General features: G+C 58.9%; 1 protein-coding gene and 2 long non-coding RNA genes across 5 annotated transcripts; 2 read left to right on the forward strand and 1 right to left on the reverse strand.

Annotated features, from left to right (window-relative positions):
* Positions 1-26: 26 nt before the first annotated feature.
* LOC133251242 (uncharacterized) lies at positions 27-4,777 on the forward strand. The gene is made up of 3 exons (XR_009737544.1): positions 27-2,338; positions 2,506-2,614; positions 2,817-4,777. It is a non-coding gene; the product is annotated as an uncharacterized LOC133251242 (long non-coding RNA).
* On the reverse strand, positions 3,722-23,275 carry REXO1 (RNA exonuclease 1 homolog). Of its 2 annotated transcripts, XM_061423457.1 has the most exons (16): positions 22,778-23,262; positions 11,960-13,674; positions 11,090-11,194; positions 10,041-10,251; positions 8,260-8,423; positions 8,015-8,146; positions 7,814-7,937; positions 7,195-7,308; positions 6,948-7,085; positions 6,681-6,794; positions 6,044-6,117; positions 5,737-5,847; positions 5,213-5,328; positions 4,958-5,096; positions 4,695-4,815; positions 3,722-4,610 (listed from the first exon to the last, which is right to left on the reverse strand). In XM_061423457.1, the coding sequence occupies exons 1-16, from the start codon at positions 22,932-22,934 to the stop codon at positions 4,522-4,524; spliced, it is 3,624 nt and encodes a 1,207-aa protein (XP_061279441.1). In that variant the 5' UTR covers positions 22,935-23,262; the 3' UTR covers positions 3,722-4,521. The 2 variants fall into 2 exon arrangements, with proteins under 2 accessions (XP_061279441.1, XP_061279442.1); XM_061423458.1 differs by lacking the exons at positions 3,722-4,610; positions 4,695-4,815; positions 5,213-5,328 and having other exon boundaries at positions 4,981-5,096; positions 22,778-23,275.
* LOC133251241 (uncharacterized) lies at positions 8,554-17,987 on the forward strand. 2 transcript variants are annotated; one of them, XR_009737543.1, is made up of 4 exons: positions 8,554-9,928; positions 14,244-14,610; positions 14,690-14,876; positions 16,608-17,987. It is a non-coding gene; the product is annotated as an uncharacterized LOC133251241 (long non-coding RNA). The 2 variants fall into 2 exon arrangements; XR_009737542.1 differs by having other exon boundaries at positions 14,244-14,876.
* Positions 23,276-24,722: the final 1,447 nt, after the last annotated feature.

A 24,722-nucleotide genomic window follows, 5' to 3' on the forward strand; every position in this document is an offset into this window, starting at 1 on the left:
CCGAAGGCGGGGTCGAGCGAGGCCAAACTGAACAGAGTCAAAAGAGGCGGAGCCGAAGGCAGGGCCCAGTGACCTCGAGGAACGGGGAAAGAGCGGGCGGGGCTAAGGACGGTGCGGGCGTCGAGGGCGTGGTCTGAGCGGAAGATGAGAACCAAGGAAGAAGGGCGTTACCCAGAGGCAGGGCCAATACCGAAGGCGAGGCGGGGGGGAAGGCGGGGCCGAGAGTCATCCACGCCGAACACGGCTCCAGGCGGAGGAGCCTAGTGTGACTTCGCGCAACAGAGCTAGAGGAGGCGGGACCAAGGGGGAGGGGCCGAAGGCGGGGCCGAGTGAGGCCTTGCCAGTGGGGCTTGATGGAAGAGTCTTAATCTGGGCTTTTGTATTAAGGGGCTATGACAAACCTGTTAGTTCATTTCAGTCGCTCAGTCGTGTCCGACTCTTTGCAACCCCATGGACTGCAGTACGCCACGCTTCCCTGTCCATCACCAACTGCCAGAGCTTACTCAAACTCATGTCCTTTGAGTCGGTGATACCATCCAACCATCTCATCCTCTGTCGTCCCCTTCTCCTCCAGCCTTTAATCTTTCCCAGCATCAGGGTCTTTTCAAATGAGTCAGTTTTTTGCATCAGGTGGCCAAAGTATTGGAGTTTCAGCTTCAGCATCAGTCCTTCCAATGAATATTCAGAACTGATTTCCTTTAGGATGGACTGGTTGGATCTCCTTGCAGTCCAAGGACTCTCAAGAGTCTTCTCCAACACCACAGTTCAAAAGCATCAATTACTTGGTGCTCAGCCTTTATTGTCCAACTCTCACATCCATACATGATTACTGGAAAAACCAAAGCTTTGACTAGATGGACCTTTGTTGGCAAAGTAATGTCTCTGCTTTTGAATATGCTGTCTAGGTTGGTCATAACTTTTCTTTTAAGGAGTAAGCATCTTTTAATTTCATGGCTGCACTCACCATCTGCAGTGATTTTGGAGCCCCCCAAAATAAATTCTGTCACTGTTTCCATTGTTCCCCATCTATTTGCCATGAAGTGATGGGACCAGATGCCATGATTTCAGTTTTCTGAATGTTGAGTTTTAAGCCAACTTTTTCACTCTCCTCTTTCACTTTCATCAAGAGGCTCTTTAGTTTTTCTTCGCTTTCTGCTATAAGGGTGGTGTCATCTGCATATCTGAGGTTATTGATATTTCTCCTGGCTATTTTGATTCCAGCTTGTGCTTCATCCAGTCCAGCATTTCTCATGATGTACTCTGCATATAAGTTAAATAACCAGGATGACAATATGCAGACTTGAGGTACTCCTTTCCCAATTTGGAACCAGTCTGTTGTTCTAAGTCCAGTTCTGACTGTTGTTTCTAGACCTGCATACAGATTTCTCAAGAGGCAGGTCAGGTGGTCTGGTATTCCCATCTCTTTAAGAATTTTCCAGTCTGTTGTGAATGACAAACCTAGACAGAATGTAAAAAAAAAAACAAAACAGAAACATCACTTTGCCTACAGAGGTCCATATAGTCAAAGCTATGGTTTTTCCAGTAATCATGTATGGATGTGAGAGCCGAACCATAAAGGCTAAGCCCTGAAGAATTGATGAATTTGAAAAGTGGTGATGGAGAAGACTTTTGAGAATCCCTTGGACTGCAAGGAGATCAAACCAGTCAATCCTAAGGGAAGTCAACTCTGAATATTCATTGGAAGGACTTAGGCTGAAGCTGGGAGAAGGAAATGGCAACCCACACCAGTGTTCTTGCCTGGAGAATCCCAGGGATGGCGGAGCCTGGTGGGCTGCTGTCTATGAGGTCGCACAGAGTTGGACACGACTGAAGCGACTTAGCAGCATGATGGAGCTGAAGTTCCAATACTTTGGCCACTTGATGTGAAAAACTGACTCATTGGAAAAGACCCTGATGCTAGGAAATATTGGAGGCAGGAGGAGAAGGGGATGATAGAGGACGAGATGGTTGGATGGCATCACTGACTTAATGGATATGAGTTTGAGCAAGCTCCAAGAGATGGTAAAGGACAGGGAAGCTTGGTGTGCTGCAGTCCATGTGGTCACAAAGAGTCAGATGGGTCAGAAGTCAAAGTCTTCTCCAGTACCGCTTTTCAAATGCATCAATTCTTCAGGACTTAGCCTTTATGGTTGAACTCTCACATCCATGCATGACTACTGGAAAAACCATAGCTTTGACTATATGGACCTCTGTCAGCAAAGTGATGTTTCTGTTTTACATTCTGTCTAGGTTTGTCATTTACAACAAACTGTGGTCGCAAAGGACACGGGGGCAAGTCCTTTAGTGGTGGAATCTTGTAAAGCTTGCACTCGGTGAGGTGGGTTGGACCTGGTTGAAGCTGGGTGGGCCCACAGGGTTGGGGAGAGGCTAGAGGTAGAGGAAGGATGCTGGGGTGTTAGATAATCAGGAATTGAGTCTGAGCCATGGGCCTGGGTTCTCTTTCATTCATCCCATTTCAATTCAATGAGCATCTCCTATGCATAGGTAGAGTGTTGGGCGTCTGGCTGGGGAAGGCTGTTAGAACCACTGAGACCATCCTACCAGGAAGCAGCACGGAGGGTTGCAGCCTGGAGTTTGCCTACCCAGCACTCAGGTAGGGCTCCGGGGGCCTTCCTGGAGGGGGCAGGGGTGTGAGGCAGCGATGAGGTTTGGGCAGCATTCAGGCCAGAGGTGGGGTACTTGGATCAGGGTGGGGCAGTGTGTGCGGGGCACTACTAAAGGTAGGGTCCTCTTAGGAGGGGCAAGTTTGAGGGTTCAGGGGAGGTGATTAAGCTGTTTTTCATATTCTTTTAAAGAACCTTCTGAAGAACAGAAATTAGGAAGGTACTTCCCAGCTTTGGAGTCAGTCGCTCCCTCTGGCCAGCTGTGACTGAACAGGCCAAATGTACCTGCCTGTCCTGCCTTCCAAACTGATGTTGGGTGAATGAATGATGGAGTGGAGACAGAACCCAGAAGCTGACCGCCCCATCAGAGCAGCAGCCTCCACCCCCATTTCTTGGGAAGCCCTGCACATTGAGCAGCATCCTGCTCTTCCAGCCCCATCCAGGGCTTACTGAGAAACACCCTGGGGAGGGGCTTGGACAAATTGCTCCAACAGCCTCCGAGACACCACCACCAGGCGGGCACCTATGCAGAGGGCATTTGGTATTCAGCACCCCCCTTCCCACATGGTGACAAAAGGGAGTTTCCCAAGCAGGCAGATCTGGTTTGCAAAAGCTCTTCTGCCTCTGTGAACCAGCAGTTTTGGCAAGCTGAAAGCTTTCGTCCCACCCCCAACTTGACCCCCTCCCCTGCATCCGAAAGCCCCTCCCCCAGCTGCCCAAGGCTTCCCTGGGGTACTCGTGCTCTGGGGAGGGGGAGAGGGATGGAACCCACACAGCAATGTCCTTCGGAGACATGCTTGCATCCTGTATTTAGAAAACCACTCCTTGTTCAAAAAAAGGGGGGGAAAGTCAATAGGTCACTAGAACATGGGTCATAATGGGTCCCAGAGGGTCAGGATGGCCAGTGGCTGGTGGCAGGGGCCTGACTCTTGGCTGCTGGCTGTAATCACCAGCACTGGGAAGGGTCTGGAAACATGGGGCCCTGGGTCCACGAGGGAGAGCAAGGTCCTGACACCCGCCCCCAACTAGGGGTGAGTGACCTCCACTGTGCATGGAGAGCCACACCTGGCACCAAGAACACGACATGTCACAAGCTCTAAAATCCATACAAACATTTATTCTGCCCCTGCCTGGGGGTGGGGAGGGGATCTTGGAAGGGGGTGCTGTGGGGCTTTACAGAGAGCCCCCAGGGGAGGGCGGCGCTCTGGCGGGAGGACAGTGTCCAGAGGCCAGTAGGCCCTAGGGTTTCCAGAAGGCGAGGTCTGGGGGGCTGATGGAGGCGCTGGATTGGTTACCAGAAGCCCCAGGGTCCAGGTAGGTTGGGGAGGCCAGATCCCACTGTCCAGGCCCAGGCTAGGTGGAACTCCCAGGTCCTGGTGGCCTTTGGGGCGCCAGCTGCACTCCCAGCTCCACCCCCACCCCCCAGGAGGGAAGGCAGCACCGGGGTCTTGCACCTCCGGGTGGGGAAGACAACTGTCAAGTCATCAGGTTTAAATTCAAAATAATAAAAATAACAATACAAAATAAAAAGACAAACCCCTGTCACAAACAAACCCTTGACAAGCCTGCCACCCCCGCACCCTCCACCCACAAGAAGGGGCACCAGCAGGGCCTGTGGGGGTGGCAGGCCGGCCCCGCCCGTTGAGTCAGCAGCAGTCTGAGGACAGAGGTCAGGGGCAGAGGCGGGGACGGGCAGGGGCGCGGAGGGGCTCAGGGCTCCAGGGTCGGTCTCGGCGCTGGGCTCTCTGCCGCCAGCTCATCTGGTTCTCTCGGTTTTCTGTGTCTCGGCGACGTGGACAGGGTTAGCTCTCGAGATTTATTGCACTGTTTTGGAAGAGGCCTGGGGTAGAGGACGGGCCGGGGCTGTGGGAGAGGCGAGCGGGCAGGCAGGCGGCGGTCACCGCTTGGTCTTGGCGTCTTCTCGGATCTTCCAGATCACCAGGTGCATGCAGGCACTGGCATCCTCGCTGGAGCTGTGCCCGTCCACTGCAGGCAAATGGGTGTCAGAGCCGGGAACCTGCAGCCCCCATATCCCCCAAGGCTCCCACGTGCCTGTGCCCCAGCACTCACCATTGTCCTGGATGATCTGTCTGAGGTAGTCGGCCATGAGATTCCGCAGGGAGCGCTTGTAGGGGAGGCCCAGGCGATGTGGGAATAACACAGACGTGTCCACCACGGTGCTGTGGATGACCTGCAGGCAGGTGGGCGGGCGGTCAGGGAGGGTCCCAGAGGGCACGCCGGGGCCTGGCCTCAGATTCCACAGCTCCCTCCCTAGATTGAGAACAATGGGCCCCAGCCGCCTTCTGGGAACCAGGATGGAGGGGACAGGGTACCTTCAAGGCCAGCAGGTCGCTCTCCAGACTGTGACCGATGAGGACGGTGTCTGAGCTGAACATGCTAAGCAACACGGCCTGGACATCCCGGAGCGAGATGCTCGTGTCTGCAAGGTCAGCCTCAGTCACTCCTGAAAACCTGGGTGGGAGGAAGGAGGCATTATGGAGCTGGGAGGCCCCAACCTGGGGCCGGGCGGGGACTCGGCTGCAGGCAGGGGGTCGGGCCGTGGTGGGGAATGGGCAGAGGACGCGCACCTAGTGTTATAGTCGACAATCTCGTTGTCTGGCCTGACAAAGGTGTCATACACAACCTGGAGGTCCGTGTCCACCACTGTGACGCGCGTCAGCTCCAGGCCATACGTGGTGTAGGACTGTGGGGCCAAGGGACACGCCTCAGACGGAGGGTCCCGACAGCCCTTCCCGCTCCACAGCCCAGGGTCCCTGAGCCCCATACGTGGCAACTCAGGCCCTACTTTTAGATACAGAACCCATGCCAGAGGCCTTCCAGGGGCTTCTCTGGGGGGTCAGAGGAAGATAAGAACATGGGTGCCCTCCCCGCGCCAAAGCTGAGCCAGGGGCTGTGTTGTGCACCAGGCCCTCAGGCTCAGGTGCTGGCCAGGCTGTGACATGAGCTCGGGGGAGAGGTGGACTCACTGCCAGACACCCTCTTCTTCTGACGCCAGCACAGCCTGAGGTTCTGCAAGAGGGACTGGGAAGCCCCTCCCAGGCAGCAAGCTCCCTGACGGCTGAGGAAGTTCAGGGTAGCCGGGCCCACTCACCATCTCACAGTCGAGGGCGTAGACTCCTGGATGCGCATCTCCTGAAAGCTCTTTCTCAAAAGTCTTCACAAACCCTTCCAAGTTTTCCTTCCGGCCATCCTGCACATGTTGCTTGGGGTGGAAGGAAGGGAAGATCAGGTTGTGGACTCGGAAGGGCAAGGCTGGGCTCAGGGGCTGGGCTGTGCTGGCAGCAGTCACGGACTGTCCTTTACCCAAGGTCCCCACACCAGGCGGGAAAATCAAGGACAGGAAAAGGGAGGCTTGGGGCCAGTGCTCCCCAGGACAAGGAATGACCCAGGACACTTACCTTGGCGACCTGACAGCCGGTAGAGCCTATGGCAGCTGAGCAGCATGTATACTGAGTCTCCCAGCCACCGGCCACTATAAACAGATGCGGTCAAGCAGGTCCACCCAATGCTCCGGCCCAGTCTAGAACACTCGGTCTGCCTGGTGGGCAGGGGCTTCCCAGGCCCCTTCCCTAGGGGAGCGCCAGGCCCAACCAGGGCGTGAGGGGCAGAGACACCTGGCAGACCCCATCCCACCCTCACCCAGCACTAGTTCTCCTCACTAGGCAGTGAGGACGAGCTTGGTGTGGCCCCAGGGAGGCTTGCCCACCCAGAGAGGGTCTTGGGCAGCCAGCGGGCAGAACTTAAGGAGCCCTGTATGTGCCCGTGAGTGGGAAATGGCCACACTGACGACAAAAGGAAGCAAGCAGCCACAAGACAGGATGAAGCCTTGGTTCCCTTGGGCTAAACTGCCCCTGTTCTTCAAAGGCAACAGGGGTGGAAAGGGCACCCGGTGGGTGGGGCCGGAAACCTTCCTTTTATGAATGCTGTCACGGGAAGCCCTTTGTATTATTTTTTCCATAAAAACCCACAGTGGAAAAAAAGTTATAAACAATCAGAGCAGGTGGCCAGCCCAGCCCAGCCCGGCAGGGGTCTCACCTCGGTTCCGGCGGAGCCGCCCCCAGTGGTAGTAACACTCCTCCTCACGCACGCAGCGGCCAGAGGAGGACACGAGGTACTCAGCGCCGCAGCGGCAGCAGATCCTGCAGGAGGCTACCGGGTGGGGGGGTGGGGGTGGGGTGCATCAGGCCAGCCTGCCTGGCCCTAAACTCTGTGTCCATACCCATTGGCTGGAACACTCCCTGTCCCCAGACGGCCCCCTCCCCAGCCCCCCGACCCCAGGGCGATGGTGCAAGAAGTACTCACAGTCCTTGGGTTTCTTCTCCTCGGCTGTGAAGATGACGGCGCCACCAGGCTTCTCGGGGTGCGGGAAGGGGTAGCCATTCTCCTTGAGCTGGCCCTCTGTGAGCAGGTACTCCTTGAGGCGGCTGTACAGGGCGGCCCCTGGGGACACGAGAAAGGTGGTCAGCCCACGGCCACACTGGGGCCACACTAGGGCCCTGGGAAAGAGAGCTGAGAGCTGCCGGGGAAGCCCTGCAGGAGTCAGGCTCACCTTTCAGATCCTCCACACGGGGGCTGCTAGGGCGGCTGAGCGAAAAGCTGGTCCTGGCAGCCAACTTGCCCCCCAGCACCACTTCATGGGACACCACCCTCCGGCCGCTGGTTTCTGGAAGAGGGTAGTGAACACAGTTCAGCCTGAGTCCTTCCAAGTGCTCCGCTCCCCAAAGAAGGGAACAGCCTGACCTCCTGTGACCTTAACTCTTTGGGGACCAGTAGGCTGCCTGGAAGCCTCTTCCCCTCCCCGGGGTCTTCCCCGCTCAGAAGGGAAGGGCAAGACCTCTACATGGGAGGAGGAGGGGGCTGGCCTGCGGCAGACAAAGTGCAGAAGGCGCTAATGCATCCCTTAAGAAGCTTAGAAGTACCCTCCTGCCTCAAGCTTTTGAAGAGCCCCCCCCACCCCCCCCGCCCCTGCCCACCGCCATTAGCAGCGGCCCCACAGCTCACTGAGAAGGACAGTTAACAGTGAGAGGAGGCTCTTTTGAGGGTGCAGGGCCAACGTTATCCTCCACAGGGGCCAGACAACCGGGCACGGCAGAGCCTCTGTCTGACAGCCTCCTGACAGGAGGGGGTCTGCTAAAGGCCGAGGCCTGGGTCTTTTGGACATGACTTACTGTTGAGACCAGCTCCGGCACCCGGTCCCAGGCCGCGCAGCTTCTTGAGGGTGTTCACAGCCACGTTCAGGTAGATGTTCTTGCTGGGGCTGCGGTCGTAGGCTACCTTCTCCTCGTTGAGCGCCTGTGGGAGGACATGGACTCAGCCCCACTCGGCCCCGCCTCCCATCATCCCCCAACTCTCCCACCCTCACCACGCACCTTCTCTATGGCTTCCTGGTTAGAAGAGCAAAACTTGAGGCACTCTTCAATAAACAGGTTGAGATACCGCTGGCGGATGACAGTAGGGACTTTGCCCCCGAACTCTTTTGGGATAATGGGCTTCTTTAAACTCTAGAGAAAGAGACCAGCAGAGGGTGGCAGGCTTGCTCCCACCTGGCCCTGGCCTGGCCCAGCTCAGGGTCGACTCAGTTAAAGGGAGACAGCAGGCAGTACCGAGTGCTCACCTGTAAGGACGGGCTGTGTGCCACACGCTTCGGGGCCATGGTGGTGGTGGTCTTGGACGCCATGCCCGACAATGTGCGCGTCTTCAAGGGCTGGCTGCCTGGCTCGGGGCCGCTGGGGGGCTGGCTGCTGCTGGCCGAGAGGGTCCTCTTGGCGCCTGTGGGGGCTGTGGGGGGACAGGGGCCATGAGAGCAGGAGGAGAGCACGCCCATCACCGAGCTGCAAAGCACCAGGCGGCCGCGGCCCTGGAGCGCCAGCAGGACATGCATCTGGGAGCACAGAGGGAGGGTCCGGGGTCGGGCCCGAGGGCTGTGAAATGACATCAGGCTCTATTGGCTTTCAGGTAAGTCCATCGAGGGGGTGGGGGCGAAAATGGGGCTTCAGAGGCCAGCTCAGGCAAGGTCACCGCCAGGGTGGTGCGGCGAGTGGAGGGGGGTGCAGGGAGCCTCTGCCACATGTTCCGGCCCCCGACTCCAAGGCATGGAAGTGTGAGGGACGAAAGGCCCTGGCTCCCGGGTTGAGCACCAGAGCATGCGGGTTGCCCCCGGCCCGCTCATTGTGACCAGCCGGCTGCCTGCAGCCACCCCAGTGTTCTGCCGCTCCCCTTGATGAGGTCACAAACCAGACAGAGGAGGGGGCCACCAGCAGGGCTGTCTCCAAGGGCCCCAGGCGGAGCAGCAGCTGGCAGTGAGGCTGGGGAAGGGGCATGGGGACAGAGTGAGATCACCAAGGAGTGGACAGAGCGGTGACCCAAGCCTGCCCACAACAGGCTCAGCCATGAGGGAGGTGAGCTGGCCACCAGCCTCGTTTCTAAGGATGCACACTTCTCAGTGACAGGAGCGCTTTCAGGGTTATGTAAAGTAGGAGGCATCGGCAGGAAAGTACTCCTGAGGCTTGGGGAAACCGCCCTGCCGCCACAGTGCAGGCAGTGACACCACCACAGAACTGTCCTAAGTCAATGGAGATGACCAGACAGCCAAGAGTAAGGTTAGGCTTCTGAATGTGCGCCTCAGGGCCACGGTTCAATGCTCTCTCCCTTCCTGTCCCCTCGTGCCCTGCTGGAGATGGACTGCATGGTCGCTGGGAGCTGCACCTCAGGCACCCTGAGGGGAGGGCCAGGAACGCCGAGGGCTTCTCCTATGGGAGGCTCTAGCACCAGGAAACCTAAAGAGCCTTCAGAAACCTGGAGCTGTCTCCTCGAGGGGTTTGGAAGCAGCAGCAAGGACACCCAGGGAGTTAGTCAGACAGCAGGGTCTCCCACCCAGGGAAGCCCAGTTCTCTGCATCTGGATGAGCCTTCAGGGGCTGCACAGCCCTGCTCCCTTTGCACGCCTAAGCCCCATGCTTATAGCACCATTGAGGTGTAACAACTTTAAGACAAGCCCAAGTTAGAGGACAGTGGCCTCAGGGTAGGAGGGGAGGAAACTCAGGCCCAACCCCTACCCCAGATCCACTGGTTTGACTGGAGGGTTGAGGGCCTCCAGAGCCACCCCCTCATTAACACCTTGTAAGGTACCACACCTGGGTGGGAGCCTCCTAGACCCAGCCGGCAGGGGAGGCATGGAGAGTCACTCTCAGTCTGGGGACAGACAGGGAAGAGAGGAAGCCACCCTCGGACTCCCCAGGATAGCCCCGCCAGGCACCTCCCACTAGCATCGGGGCTGCTTCACAGGTAAGCATAGACATCCAGCCAGCACCGCTCAAGGCCACAGCCCCCGGCAGAGCAGGAGCCAGGCCGGGGCTCTCCCTGCTGGTGGCAGCATTCCCCAGCCTCTGGGACCCACCTGCAGCCAGGAGGGGGTTGGGGACATGGGCGATCCTCCGCTTCTCTCCTGGGGCCGAGATGTGGACAGAGCTTGGCTTCTCACCCAGCTGCTGGGCGGCCTGGAGCCAGCCGGCTGACTCCCTCTGTGCCTGCTGAGCCCGTCGGTAGCACACCTCCTGGGCGGTCGGGGGCCGGGCAGGGGGTGCAGGGCCTCTCCTAGTGGGCTCCACCTAGGTGAAGAATTCCAAGTCCAGGACGCTCTGGATCAGAGGCCAGAACAGGCCTTCCAGGGCATCAGGACAGAGGTAGCACTGCAGGATGGGGCAGGCCAGCCCAGGGACCTTCTCCTGGGCGGGCAGGTGCCCTGGAGGGAAGCAGCTGGCCTTCATCTGAGTCTGCTGACCGCCTGGACAGAACCAGCTGGGTTTCCTCCCAAGTGTGCTCATACCCAGGCAGGAACCAGCTGGGCACTTCAGCACTCAAATTCACCATGACGCTCCACTCTCCCCAGCCCCATCCGGCCCTGCCCTGCTGGCTTCTGTGTGCCCAGTCCCCTCAGCCCTTCTGTAGGCACAGGCTGTGTGTTCCCACCCACCCGTTAGATTATATCCTGCTCGATCCAATCTTCTCTGAACGGTACTTTCAAAATGCCCAGCAGGGTGCAGAGGGACTGATGAGTGGATCACCTCCATTTCTCTCTTCTGCCCCAGCCTTCCGAGTGCTGGCTCACTGACTAGCCCCACGGTGACTGACAACTGATCCTGTCTGTACACTACAAGGGAAGAACCCTAGGCTCAGAGATGTGGCAGCACTTGCCCAGGATCACAGACCACCTCCGAACTGGGGCTGGGCAGTGTGACCCTGCTGGAGGGCTGCCCTCACCTGGCTCACCACGCTCGGGGCTTTGCCCCCCAGCACTAAGCACACCTTGATGACCGGATATGGATCCTAAGAACTGCTCTGCAGGACACGAGCAGAGCCAGAGGCCCCAGCAGCAAGGGAGCGTGAGGAGGCCCTGCCTCTGTAGATGGGTGCCCATTCCTTCAGGACCCAGAGGCAGACACTTACCTCCTTGCCTTGCTTGGAGAGGTGAGAAATCCTCCTCTTCTGCCCAGGAAACAGTGTGGTCAGGCCTGAATGCCCCTTGTCCTCAGTCTTCTCCTCCTTAGAGGGCTGAGACACAGATCTGTCCCTCAGCGAGCCCACCCCACATCAGCCACAGCTCTTCCACTCGTCCTGGCCTGGGGTACACCCAGGCCTGAGACAGAAGCAGATGGGAAGACACTAACTGGCTGCCCGGCTGGAGAAGGGGTTTCAGGGTTCTCACCTCCCCCCAGAACGTGCACAGGCCCTGCCTCCAGGTGAGGACACAGACTTGGCACCTTGGGCCCACCTCTCAAGGTCCCCAGAGGGTGAGTTCTGCAGACCACCCAGCCCACACTTCCGCCCACCCAGCACAGGGACCGGTGCAGGTTCACAATTGTGGGAATGAAGAAAGAAATGAGAAAAGCAGAGGGCCAGGAACAGGGATGGGCACTAAGGAAGGGGGAGCAGGGGGTGGGGCAAGGGTCCCACTAGGGATCCCCCTGCAGCTGCAGGTTGCCTGTGGGACTGGCTGTGCCAGCTTTGTTCAGAGCAAAGGTCCCTCTGGTGGTGAGGTGGGGACACTGCAGCAGGAAACCAGAAAGGTGGAGGCTGGCTGAGTTTGGGGGTCTGACAGGGAGGAGAGGGGAAAGGAGGGGAATGGGGGCTGCAAGGAATAGGGAAGCGGTGAGAGAGGTAGGGAATAAGCAGGATCAGGAGCGGGCAAGTGGTAGCCATCCAGGGGTCTGAATTATGAATGAGTTGCGAGGCTGGTGCTGAGAAAGCCATCTCCACTGGGTGCCGGGACTCTGGTCACAGGGGAGTCAGGGAGGTGCCTGGCTTGCCTGCCCTCACCTGCCGGGCCAGGCGGCCCTTGTCCTCAGTCTTGACAGCCGTTGACTCGTTGAAGATGCGCAGGCACTCCTCCATGGGGTCAGAGTCAAAGTCAACCTCCTTCTCCAGGGCTGAGTAGTCCACGTCAGAGCCCGCCCCCGAAGAGGACGAGGAGGAGGGGGGCGGGGAGGCCTTGAGGCGCTTGGGCGGCCCCCGCGCAGCCGACAGGCCCAGGCTGGAGTCCGAGTCTGAGTCCGAGTCCGAGCTGGAGCTGAGGCTGGGGGGAGCGAGAGGCCGGGTGGCCGGCGTCTGGGGCCGCGGGTCCTCGTCCTCACTCTCATCCCCGAAGAGCTCAGCATGGCTCAGGGTCCGCCTGGGCAGCTTGGGGGCGTCCCGGGGGGCGCCCTCGTCCAGCGAGAGGGCCTTCCTCTCTGCCAGCTTCCCTGACAGGGTCTTCCCAGCTATCCTATCTGATGGTTGGCGGGCTGCCCCCTGTGCGGGGCTCAGCAGCGGTCCTGGCCATTCTGGTCGGCCTTTCCCTGAGCTGGCCACCGGAGTGGCTGAAGATGGCTTTTTCTTGGTCCCTTGGGGCCGCTCTGCTTTGTGCCTGGGGCTGCCGGCCTGCGGGCCCCTCCTGTCTGCAGCGGGCTTCTCAGCCGGCCTCCCTCGTGCACCATCCTTACCCTTATCTGTCTTCCGGACACTGTCCTTGTGGCTGGCGGTGGGTGACACCCCACTTTTCTTCTTAGGTCTCCCCTCCTTGGGGCTGCTGCGCTCTGGCGCAGCCCTGGCTGGTGAGCTGGGCTTAGCCAGGGGTGGCCTGCCCGGGCTCCGAGGGGGTGGCCCAAGATCCTCTACGTCACACTGCACCGCCATCTCCTTGGTCTCCCGAAGGCTGCCCTCCTCCAGTTCAGGGACCTCCCTGGAGCCCGGCTTCCCCGGGGCCTTGCTCTCAGCACCCCCTTGAGCTCTTGGGGGGCTGGTGGTGACAGATTTGTCACCTGGAGCGACAACAGCGTCATCGTCCGAGTCCGAGAACCTGGCGTCGCAGCTGCCAAAGGGGTCACAGGGCTTCTTGGGTGCAGGTGTGTAGGGCTCGCTGCCACGGGAGCTCCGGGGCCGCTTGGGGGCCCTTTCGTCCTTGGTGCTGGCCCTGCTGAGCAGGCGGGCAGAGAAGTTGGACAGGGGGTCATACTCCAGGTCTGTAGACGGCTTAGAGTTGTCCACCACGTACTTGCTGCTGGAGACAGGGCGGCTGTACCGCCGGGGCTGGCCCACGGCCTTGGGGACATACTCCAGGGCGCCGCCACCCCCTCCACCATGGCCCTGAGCCCGGTCTGGCGAGGCCAGTGAATACTTGCAGCCAGGCTCAGCGGTGGCAGCCAGTGGGGTGGGCTGATAGCTGGCATCAGGGCTCAAAAGGCCATGGCCGCTGGGGTTGTAATCGAAGGACAGTGGGAAGGCGTCCCCGTCCAGGCTGGTGGCGGGGCAGGCAGCAGGGCCATGAGGTGCCAGGACGGGGGCCTCGGCTGAACCGCACTCCCGGGCCGTCTCCAGGAGCTCCTGGTAGCGCCTCTGCTCCAGCTCCACCTCAGAGCGCACGGCCTCGATGGCCTGGTTGACCAGCTCCAGCTCCAGGATGTCTGAGCGGGAATCAATGCCTCTGCCCAGGGCGCCATTCTCCCTCTGTGCAGGGGGCTTGGGCAGCTCAGGGTTGTACGGGTCATAACCAAGCCCTGAAACGGAGAGGAGAAACAGCCATGAGCAGGCTGGTGCAGCAGCAGCCACCTGAGCCGGTGACCAGCCACTGCCTAATCCCAGGCCTTGACCCTTGGGGCCAGCAGGGAAGAGCAGAGAACCAGCCTTTCAGAACCTGCCAGGGCCAGGTCTACAGCTGACTGCACAGAAGCTCTGGAAGCAAATCAAGGGTCCTGGAGGGTTCCTCTGTGCAGGTCCTGCCACCAAGTGGGGTGTGGGGCACAGAGCCTGGGGTCTTCCTGACCTGGAACATGGATGGTGAGGTCTGGGGAACTGGGCAAGGGTGGGCTTTCCACATGGCTCAGCCCACACTTAAGCCATACCACACAGCTCCCTGAAGCCAGGGGGGCAGGAGGACACTGGCAGAAGGCCGGATAGCCAGCCAGCCAGGGCCAAAAGCACAGGGCACAGAGCCGTCTGACTTGGGGGCAGGGAGCAGAAGGTGGGCCCGACACAGCCCACCCAGAGCAGCGGGCAGACATGCACAGCCCTGCCTGGTGACTGTGCCTTTAAGGCTCTGTCCTCCCACAAGCTTTCTCGCCCACAGAAAAATCCACCGGTGGCGCATATACCAGTGAGGACATGGAAAGTCCTGAAGTATAGACTGTGAGGAGGTGGCAGCTGGGTGTACGCAGAACATGGCAAACTTCACAGGGGAAGCAAGGCATACTGTCCCCAGAACGATGCCCAAGTTTAAGATGTTCAGACAACGCGTGACATTGGGGAAGCACAGTGGGGTGGACGACAGGGCGGGCATGGGACACACTCATGTCTGCATCGGAACAGGGGTGGCGGGGCAGCTGGTGGGCAAGTGGCTGCTGTTACTGACCCGCCTCCAGGGTACATTACACAGGAACAGCCGAGCACCACACAAGCTGGCAGGGACCTCACAGAAGACTCCCTTATGGACAAAGGTGCAAAGCTTCTCCGTAAGGTGTGAGCAGGTAAAGCCCAATGCTCCCAGAAGTGAGTAACTAGATTCAATTGTTTCAGAATTTAAAATGGTTTCTGGTTAGAACGTCTCCCGGACACGAGTCTGTGAAACTCTGAAGAAAAAGTGACTTGTTCTGATGCCCTGTGCTTGGCCATGCTTCAGGAGCCTCAGGATGGAACCAACTGTGCCCCCACTCTGGGCCTCTGACCTCCAGAACCGCCAGAGGAAACCCTGTGCTCTTCTAAGGTACCTGGTGAGGAGGGCTCTTACTGTAGAAACCCCAGGAAGCGCAAACACCCTTGAGAGGGGACGCATAGGAGAACTGGCGCTGCTGCAGGACAAGGGTGGGTAGCTGGGCTGCTAGACGACCAGGGGGCCAGGGGTGCAGGTTCCATCACAGACCTACTGTCCAGCTTTTACCCTGGAACCTATTTCTCAAGTGACACTTGAGAGGACGTGTGTGTCTGTGCTTCAGACCACCCCAGACACACCCAGCCTGCAGGTTATAGACAGGGTGGCAAAACCAAGTCGCACAGGCCACAGCGGGACTGGGTGCTGGTGACTGGTCAGAACACACAGGCACTTGCCCCTCTGCCCCAGAAGAGGTTCAGGAGGAAGCGACCATCCAGAGGTCCAGAAACCCCCAAGGGCAGGATCCAGGACCCTCCCCACAGCTGACCCTAACCCACAGCGGGCCCACAGGCACTACCACAGACCCACCCCAGCCACTTGCGGCCCATGCGAACAGAAAAGCCAGTGCTCTCTCCTCTCCTCGAAGTCTTGGTTGCCCAGCAGAGTGGAGGGCCTAGAACACAACCTTGGGGGCACTGACAGGGCATGTCAGCAAGCGGTGGACTGGGTCCTGCAAGTCTTGGGGGACCTCCAGCCCCAACCCCCCTCACTCCCTGACCTCCCTCCTCCTGAGGCTGAGATGGCTCCCAGTAGCAGGGCTCATCTGGGGGAAATGCCCCTCACCCCGGAGGGAGTGGGGTTCTAATGGATGGAGGTCCTCCCCACTCTGACCAGCTCTGGAACATGCGGCAATGTGCCCCAGCAACACAGAAACCCCCCGGAGTGCCTCATGCCCTTCTCATGCCAGAGTTCAGACCTCTGCACTTCACGGTGTGACAGGAATCCCATCACAAGCAGGCCTGCACTTGGGAAGCAAGGAGAGGAAGGAGGTGCCCAAAGGGCCAGGCCACAAGTAAGGAAGAGGGTGGCAGGCTGCCAAGGCCCCAGGGGGCCCGCTGGGCACCCTGATGGGGAGAGGAGCTCCTGCTCTCTGATGAAGGCCTGCTCTAGCGTCAGAGGGCTTTCTGAGGGCAGTACTCCCTCCACTTCCTGCAGCCTCCACGGCCCAACACTCAGACTCTGAAGAGAGTAAACCCCTGGCCAGGCCCAGCCCCCGAGATCTGGGCATCCCAGAGCCCTGCCGAGGTGGGATGTTTCAGTACCAGGGAGGCTCCCTCTCCACACCCCACCATGCTAAATTGAAAAAAAGAAAAGAAACATCCCCAGAAGAAAGCAGAGGGTCTAGGTCAAGACCCTCCCCTCTAAGCCTCAGCGTCCCTGAGGTGACACAAGGCTGCAGGTCTAGGCACATCAACCACACAGCTGCTGGGGCTCGGCCGCAGCCCCTGCAGCTCAGAAGTGTGTGGGGCCCAGAGTTTGACCCCCATGCTCCTGCTGAAGCTTCTGGAGGCCTCTAGGGGGAGGCAGGTAGATGGAGAAGGCATTTGTGATGCTACCTAGCCCCCACCCCACCCTGCCTCAAGGGACCAGCCCTCAGGGTACCAGGAGGAACTGGAGAAACCAAGCGACAGGTGACCCTCAAGAGGTGGAGAGGGGCCGCGGCGCCGCAGAAGCACCTTCCCGTTAACAGGGAGTTAATCTGGCTGGAAGCCAACGGGCGCTCCTTCGGGGTTTGTACCAGGGAAGAATGCCTTTGGTAAACAAGACTAATTGGCTGTTTTTCAGCAAGGGGTCGACTCTCAAGCTGACTGGGAAACCTCCTGGAAGGCCTGGCTGCCGGGGTTACACTCTCAGGAGAAGTTCCTGCCCCAGACCCAGGGCAAGAAATGGGCTGGCAAGCAGGGCCACCACGGAAGAGACACCCTAGGGAGGCCCCTGGCAGCTCCTGGGCTGTCCCCGTGCCCGGTCTTTGTGTGCCAGCCCCCTCCTGGTCTGGCACCCGAGGCCGCTCTCCCCGTGACCTGGTCCCAACATGCCCTGGTCACCAGCTCCAGGTGGCCAGGCATCCAGCATGGCAAAGCCCAGGCCAGCTGTCCCATCTCCAGCCAGGAACACACACGGCCACAGTGCTCAGGGAACAGATCACCCAGAGCTCACTTTGGGTGGAAGGACAGTGTGGGGTGGCAGCTGCCCCAATACCTCTGAGCCCTGTCCTCTGCTCCCCCCTACCACCCTCAATTGAGGAAACACTCTGAAGACAACTGGCCCGCAGCTCCAGCTGCAAGTGCAGTTAATGAGCAGACAAGTGGGCAGGAAGGCCTCACTGGGAGGCACGGGCCCCAACCCAATCGACTCTAACTCTGAGGCCTTCCCCTTTAATCCTCACGCCCATCCTGCCTGCTTTGGCCTCCCTCACAGAGGAGGCTGGGACTGGGGCAGTGCCATACCCCAAAACCCTGGCTTCCCTCCCCAGACCAGAAGACCCAGTGCCACCTGATTCTCTATGGTCCAAAGGACTCTCCACCACCCCACCTTCCCCTTACGCCTCTGCCCCCCATCAACAGACGATATGCACATGGCAGTGCCACCCCCTACTTTGTGCCCTGGTTAGACAACAGTGGGGACTCTTTCGCCTCAGGGGATGGTCACAACCCAAGGGGGCAGGCCAGGGGGTCAGGAAGGGACAGGCACCATCCCTGCTACATGAGAGATGAGTAGGACAAAAGAACCAGTCAAAGGAGAGCAATGAGGCCCACTCCTTCGGCAGGAAGCTGCCCAGGCGGCAGAAGCCTCGAAGGCAGAGAGAGGACTATCAGCTTCCAGACACCAGGCAAACTCCTATTCATCCCTCAAAAGCCAGCTCAGCAACCACTTGGCTGCGGATACTTGCCCGACATGTTGCAACCACAGGTGCCAATGGCTCGCTCTCCTGGATTCTGGCCCAGATATGTCCTGCTGGACACTCCTTCCCTCCCAGAGGCTCCCAGATGATCTACAGATGAGTACTGAATTCAGACAGACCCGAAGAGCCCTAGAGGATGCCAGAGCCAGCTCCAGATTTCACAGCTGACTCAGAGGCTGGGTGGACCATGCCTGTGTATCTGTGCCAAGCTCACAGCTAAGATGGCCAAGCCGCCCTCCCCGCCACCCCCCCACCCCCCGCCACCCCCCCACCCCCACCACCCCCACCCCCCCCCCCACCCCCACCACCCCCCCACCACCACCCTCCACGAGTGCTCAGGTCCGTCAGCCACCCGTCCTGCTCCCTACACTTTTCTGTGCTTCCAACCCTGCCTGCCACCTGTGCAGATCGCTTGGGGCAGGGTCAGCCTTCACAGAAAGCCTCAGCCATGGACCCATCACCCTAAAACGACTGGCACAGTTTTTGCTGTGAGTTAGATCACACTGACAGAAGTCAACCTTCCACACGGGCACGGCTTCGACACCAACAAACCAAGTTCCTGCACAACCACTGTTCAAGTCCAGTGTTCTGGTCATGGGGATTCTGAGGGAGGAGCCGGGGCAGAGGAGGATGGCAAGGCAAAGATACTGCGCAGGACAGCTGGGTGAGACAGGAGAGGCGCACTGCTTATTGAGAGGCCTACCTCAAGACCCCACCTGGCAGAAGGGGTGGCCAAGGCTGAGGCGGTGACACTGAGCAGTGGGAGGCTAGGCTCCTCGCACCATGGAGGACACTGCCCCAACGCCTTCACCTGAGGCTCCACTCCGCCTGCAGGGCTGCAAGCCTGCCATGGGGCTTGTGCCTCCCCTCTGCCGTACACTCTGGGGATGGGGTGCACTCAAGCATCTTGCATAGCCCCTGAGCTCGCCGGGCTGCTGTGCTGTCCTCACTGATCCAACCCTGGCGCTTGGGCTGCTCTGCCTCTCACCTTGGGTCCCGGAGGAGCTGGGGCGGGAGGGGTGGGGGGGGTTGGTGTGGCAATTCTCGGGGTGGTGCTCTCTCAGCAGGCCAAAGCCGGCTCTCTCAGCCCATCCTCAGATACAGAAACAGGCCAGGGCTGGGACACTGTTCAGGCTCCTCCATCTCGTTTGGCAGCACTGACACTTGGAGCTGGACAAGGCCACATGTGTGCAGGGAAAGGGAACTGCCCCGGGCACTGTGAAGTGCTGAGCGGCATCCCTGGACACCCCTTTGCCAGGAGCCCCCTCCATCCTGACAACCACAGATGTGTCCCCAGGAAGGTCAGTGTGAACCCCAGGCAAGACACTGCTTTGCTGACACTAAGCAGAGAACCCTAAAAATGCCAAAAAAAAACCCCAGCTCTGGGGGCAGCTGTATCCTTATTCAAATGGCCCAAGCCTGAATCTGGGCAAGAAGGCCAGTCTAGAAAGCTCCCCAGGTGCTTCAAGAGGGGCCACCAGGTGTGGGAACCAGAGGCACAGGGCAGGCCTCACACCTCGCTGGGGTTTCTGCAACCTTGACAGAAGGACCCAGCTCCCCAAAAGGGCAGGGTTACAAGTACAGGAAGGACAGACCATGTCCCAGGCTGGGAGGAGGCACAGAAAGCCCGCTGATGCGGGAGTGGGGACATCACCATATACAAGACGCATCTCCTTTGACTTTCCAGTGTTCTCCTGTATGTTTAAAATGAACATTACTCCGAGACCAAAAAGAGGCACTCTAAACAGAGATGACTTAGCTGGGATGGGACACTGCCTCTGAAGACAGGGGCTGCACCACCCACTGAACTTAGACTGCCCTCATCCTGCAGTAAGAAAGGGATTCGTGCTGCTCTGAAAAGCCACAGTACCTCTCCTCCACTCCCTCTTCAAAGAGAAGTCAAGAACAATGGAACAATGGAACCACCCACCGGATGGCAGTGCAGGCTCCTCCCCTGGGAGGTGGCAAGCCTGGGTCCCGAGCCTGGTGGCCCAGCTCCCTTGGCTGAGCTGCACCTGTGCACACAGCTCCCCAGGATGGGTGGGAAGGTGAGACTGATGACCCGGGTCTTCTCCAGGGTGCTCCTGCCCCCAGGGAACACTGGGTGAAGTCTGGGGACACCTGTGCTTATTAAGACTGGGGGACTCCTGGCATCAAAGAGGTAGGGCCAAGGAGGCTGCTCCATCCTGCACAGAGCCCAGGATATCCCCCCCTACAGCCCCCCATCAGTTTCTGGCATTATTCATGGCTCCACCGTCTCCCGACAAAGTCAGAGGTCCTTGACAGGCCTGACCCAAGACCACACCTGGCGGTAAGCTAGGGAGGCCCTGGAGGTAGTCAAGTACCCGGCCAGACCTTCAGATACACAGGTGACACTGCTCTTTGCTGGGCTTTCTCTCCCAGAAAGGGTAGGAAAGTGTGTATTGCTCATTCAGGAAGAGAAAGCACCAAACAGAAGAACACTTCCCTTCTGTCTCTGAGCATGGCCATCAGGGCAGTGGGGAGTCATGCCCTCGTGAATCCCGCTGGCCCCCAGCCCATGGGGAAGGCAGTGAAGGGCTACTGCCCCTTCGGAAGCACACACTTCTCTGGCTACACTCTCCCTTCCCACCTGACTCCTGGCCCTTAGCATCCCTTAAGAAGCAAGGCTTGCTCTCAGGACACCAGACCACAAGGGTCCCCCAGGGGCCCAATGTGAGACCCAGGCGAGCTGGGGCCACCCTGCCTTCCAGCACAAGTCAGGGCTTCCTTCGGCCGGTCTTTGGGAGATTTCAGTGCTCAGGCCCTGCAGAATGGGTGAGGCCCTTCCCCAGGTCTCACTGCTGCCTCTAAGCCTTGGGACACAGCACTGAGCCCACACGTGATGGGCACCCAGGTGCCCAGCAACAGGAAGTGAGGGGGCAAGGGCCTGACCGCCCTGATCCGACCCCAAGAGGCGCACTTACCAACCATGCGTACACAGGTGCGTAGCTTCCCCTCTCTGGACCCATCTCCTTGTCTGTAAAATTGGGACAATTGTCCCTCCCACCAGTTAAGAGTTATGAATAAAGAGCATGCCTGAGGGTGCACGGGAGTAACTGGGCAACCCCAGCAGAGCATGGGGGTGGGGACCCTGGAGCACAGGAGGGCGGATCTAAGGGCCAGAAAGAATGGGATGGGCCCTACATGGGCCTCAGGGGGCCGGCAGACCAAGGCCGGAGGTGCTGGAACCCCTACATCCTGCCTGTAGGCAGTCAGTACCATCTGCATCCCTGCCCAGCCCACCCTGGCCAAGCATCTGCTCTTGGGCCATGTCAGTCTGCTCACAGGGGGACCCAGACAAAATCTGGCCTGTGGCTGCAGCCTCTCCAAGCCCCACAGGAAGTGTGCCTGTCAAAGTCCAGAGCAAGGGGGAGCTGAAAGGTGCGGGGGGGGGAGGGGGGGGGAGTCACACCTGAGCCCGTCAAAGAGGAGGAAACAGCATCAAAGAGGTCCCACAGCAAGACGGAGGCTGAGCTGCAGGAAGAGCCCCACCCGCCCCACGAGAGGAGAGGAGAAGAGGACTGCTTGTTCTCACCTGCAAAAGGAAAATGTAGACACACTGGGGTCAGGGGTAGGCAGCTGCACTTTTTCCTGCGGGAAAGCGAAGCAGACAGGACCACATCACCAACGGGTTCTCAAAAATGACACTTTGGGAAACTGGCCATTTGTGATGCAGGAAGACATCAAGAGACCAATGAACTTGGAAGAACACACAAGAGATAAATCAGCGCTCTCAGACGGCTGGAAGTCAACCTGTGGGCCTGCAGACGATCACTGCCCAGGGTCTGAGGGAGCCGGCCTGCCCCTAGACATCAGGGGCTCTTTACAGAACATCATGCAGACCGCACCAGCACGTCAAAAGATGGAGCGAGAAAGTGCACCGTGGCAGGGTGGCCCCCAAGGAGCGTCCCACACTCAGGCCTAAAGCTCAGGCACCTGTGGGCACAGCTATCTTCCTTCCTTGAGGGAAAGTTTCCAAGAGCCAGGCCGGTGTCCCACCCAGGTGTGCAGCCTGACCTTGAACGATGGCATGTGGGCGGCTGATGCAAGGCCAATGGACCAAGAAAAATTTAGGGTGGAAATTTGAGACAATTCTTTTCTTCTCCTTTTAGGGGGTGGGGGAAACAGGCCTTCATACTAGCAAGGGTGCTTCTCAAGTAAAAAAGCTCTGAGATGAAGATCTGTGTCTTAAGCAGAGAGAATAACTGAACAAGGCAATCTGGGTCTGATGGAAAGAGGGAGCCAGTCCCCGAGAACAGGGGCTACAACCGGAGCCTGAATTCCCCTGAAAGGAACGACACACATCCTCCCTGTGGACCTTTCCTTGTGATGCCCCTCTTTTTACCCCCGTTCTTCATGTCTCTGCTCAAAGCCTACAGCTCCTAAGAGAAACAGTGCCTGCCTCCTGGCAGCTCTCACCTGAACTCTGTGACATTGACAATCACCACGCAGAGAGACGCGCAGCCTCTGAACGTCCTCTCGGAAGTCTGCCCCCATCCCAACACACACACACACGCAATCAATCAGGTTTGACTCCCTCCCTGACCCTAGTATGACACACAGGGCTCGACACCCAGTCGGTGAGCTCCTAAACAAGACCCTCTCGACTCCGCTGTTGTCAACAGGGGCGGCCACGAGCAGAGGTGCGGCGGAGGAACGAGCGCGGAAGTAAACAACGGCTGCAACCAACACCCCGGGCCGGGGAGGGGGCGGGAACGGTTCCCCCAGCAGGAGTCCCGAGCCTGTTGACCAGTGCTGGCCGCGCTCTTTTCCCGACCCCCACTCGCTTCACGCTCGCGACACCACTAGGAGGGCAGGTCCTCTCGTTTAAGTTTTACACTCGCGAAAACGCAGGCATAGAGGACCCGAGACCGGCACTGGGCTCTGGGGTGGGTGACCCCGGCTTGGAGGGACGTCGTTCGCGAGTGTATAGGGAGAGAGCTGAGCGGGGAACGGGAAACCGAGGAAGCCTGGGCGTTGGGGTCCAACCCTCGACGGGGAACCGAACTCGGAGCGGGCAGGCAGACATTACCTGCTGCGGGGGACACCGCTCCACCTTCGCCGGGCGCGCCCGGGCCCCGGGCCCCGCGGTGCCGGAAGTGGCAGTAGGGCCGCCGGCAGGGTCCCCCGGGCGCCCCAGCCCAATAGGGGCAGTCGATGGCCCGGAAGAAGCCGGTGGAGCGTAGCATGGTCCGTCCCGCGGCGGCGCCCCGGCCCGGAGCCGCCGGGCCCCCGGGCCCCCTCACTGACGCCGCGGTCGCCGCCGCCCGCGCCTCACGGACCCCGCCGCCGCCGCCATCTTGCTCCGAGGTCCCCGGAGGCCCCCGGGATGCTGCCGCAAGGGACCCCGGGAGCGGCTGCCCGAAGTGCGCCTGATCAGAAATGCCTGCTCCCGCGGGACCGAGACGGATCGCAGGTCCCTGGTCTGAGACAGATGGCCCCCAAGGGAGGGATAGAGGACACAGGCTGCCCTGTCTGAGGCCTCAGAGCGCCTCGCTGGCGCCTCCGCCGGGTCCTCTACCAGCAGCAGCGCCATCTTGAGCCCCAGGCCCCTGCGGCGCCAGGGCTGTCCAAGGCGCGCCTGATCCAAAAAAAAAAAAAAGCTCCTCACTGCCCCTCTACGGCTTATTTGCATTCAATTTGCGTTTTTTTAGCTTGTCTTCCTAAGGCGCCCTCTGGTGGTCTATTGGAGTTCTGCATATGCATCTCAACGGCACCTGAGTTACCCACCCAGTTCAGGCTGTGAAACTCAACTCCGCCCGGGTTGACTCGCGGTAAGTGCTTCATTTCTCCCACCTGAACACTTGCGGCAGTTAAATATCCAGGTACACCAGAGGAGACCTCTTCCGATTCATTCATCGATCTACCTAATATTTGAGCACCTACTGTATACCAAGGCCATGCCCCAAAGTATTTTATCCAGTTACCAGATGATGGAAATTTCAGTGGTTTCTGGTTTTTGCCTTTGGTGAATTGTGCTACTGTGAACATGCATATATAGGTATGTGAGCACCAGTTTTGTTTCAGTACTAGTTTTTCAAATGGTGTAAATGTGTTTGTTGCCCGTTTAAAAAGTTGTGAGAGGACTTCGCTGGCGGTCTAGTGGTTAAGACTGTGCTCTCAATGCAGAGGCATGAGTTTGATCCCTGGTCAGGGAACTAAGATCCCAAATGGCTGCACGGTGCAGCCAGGAAAAAAAAAATTGGGGGAAATGTTGCAAGAAAAACTACAATTTCCAGGCTATCCACCATCTGGCAATTACCAAGGATCCCCCTGAGCAGGGGATAGTCTTTTTAGGTCTCCTCCCACTTATAGCCCACTTTTGTCCCTACCTCAGCACCTGGCCCTGCAGACACAGAGGCTTGAGACCCCCTCACCCCCCGGGATCTCTCGTTGTCTCTCCTCCACTGCCAACAGTGGGGTGGGCTCCTGAACAAAGCAAATATCCTCACCCTGGTGGAGGTAGTGTCTACATGTGGACAGACAACAGGAAATCAGTAAGTGAGATATCACAAGTACAAGGTGAAAAGTGCTATGGGGTGGGGGGAGTAGAACGGAGTAGGAAGTTCAGTCTCTCAGTTGTGTTCGGCTCTTTGTGACCCCATGGACTGCAGCACGCCAGGCTTCCCTGTCCATCACCAACTCTCGAAGCTTGCTCAAACTCATTTCCGTCTGGTTGATGATGCCATTCAACCATCTCATCCTCTGTCGTCCCCTTCTCCTCCTGCCTTCAATCTTTCCCAGCATCAGGGTCTTTTCCAATGAGTCAGTTCTTCGAATCAGGTGGCCAAAGTATTGGAGTTTCAGCTTCAGCATCAGTCCTTCCAGTGAATATTCAGGACTGATTTCCTTTACAGTAGGGGGGTGGGAAAAGGGAGTGGTCCATGTGGTCCTATGGGAAAGGTGGGCTTTGAGCAGTTCTGAAGAAGGAAATGGGATCACTGAGCAGACATCTGGTGGAAAGGCATTCCAGGCAG

Source organism: Bos javanicus, chromosome 7 (genome assembly GCF_032452875.1).
Source record: "Bos javanicus breed banteng chromosome 7, ARS-OSU_banteng_1.0, whole genome shotgun sequence".
Taxonomy (NCBI): Eukaryota; Metazoa; Chordata; class Mammalia; order Artiodactyla; family Bovidae; genus Bos; species Bos javanicus.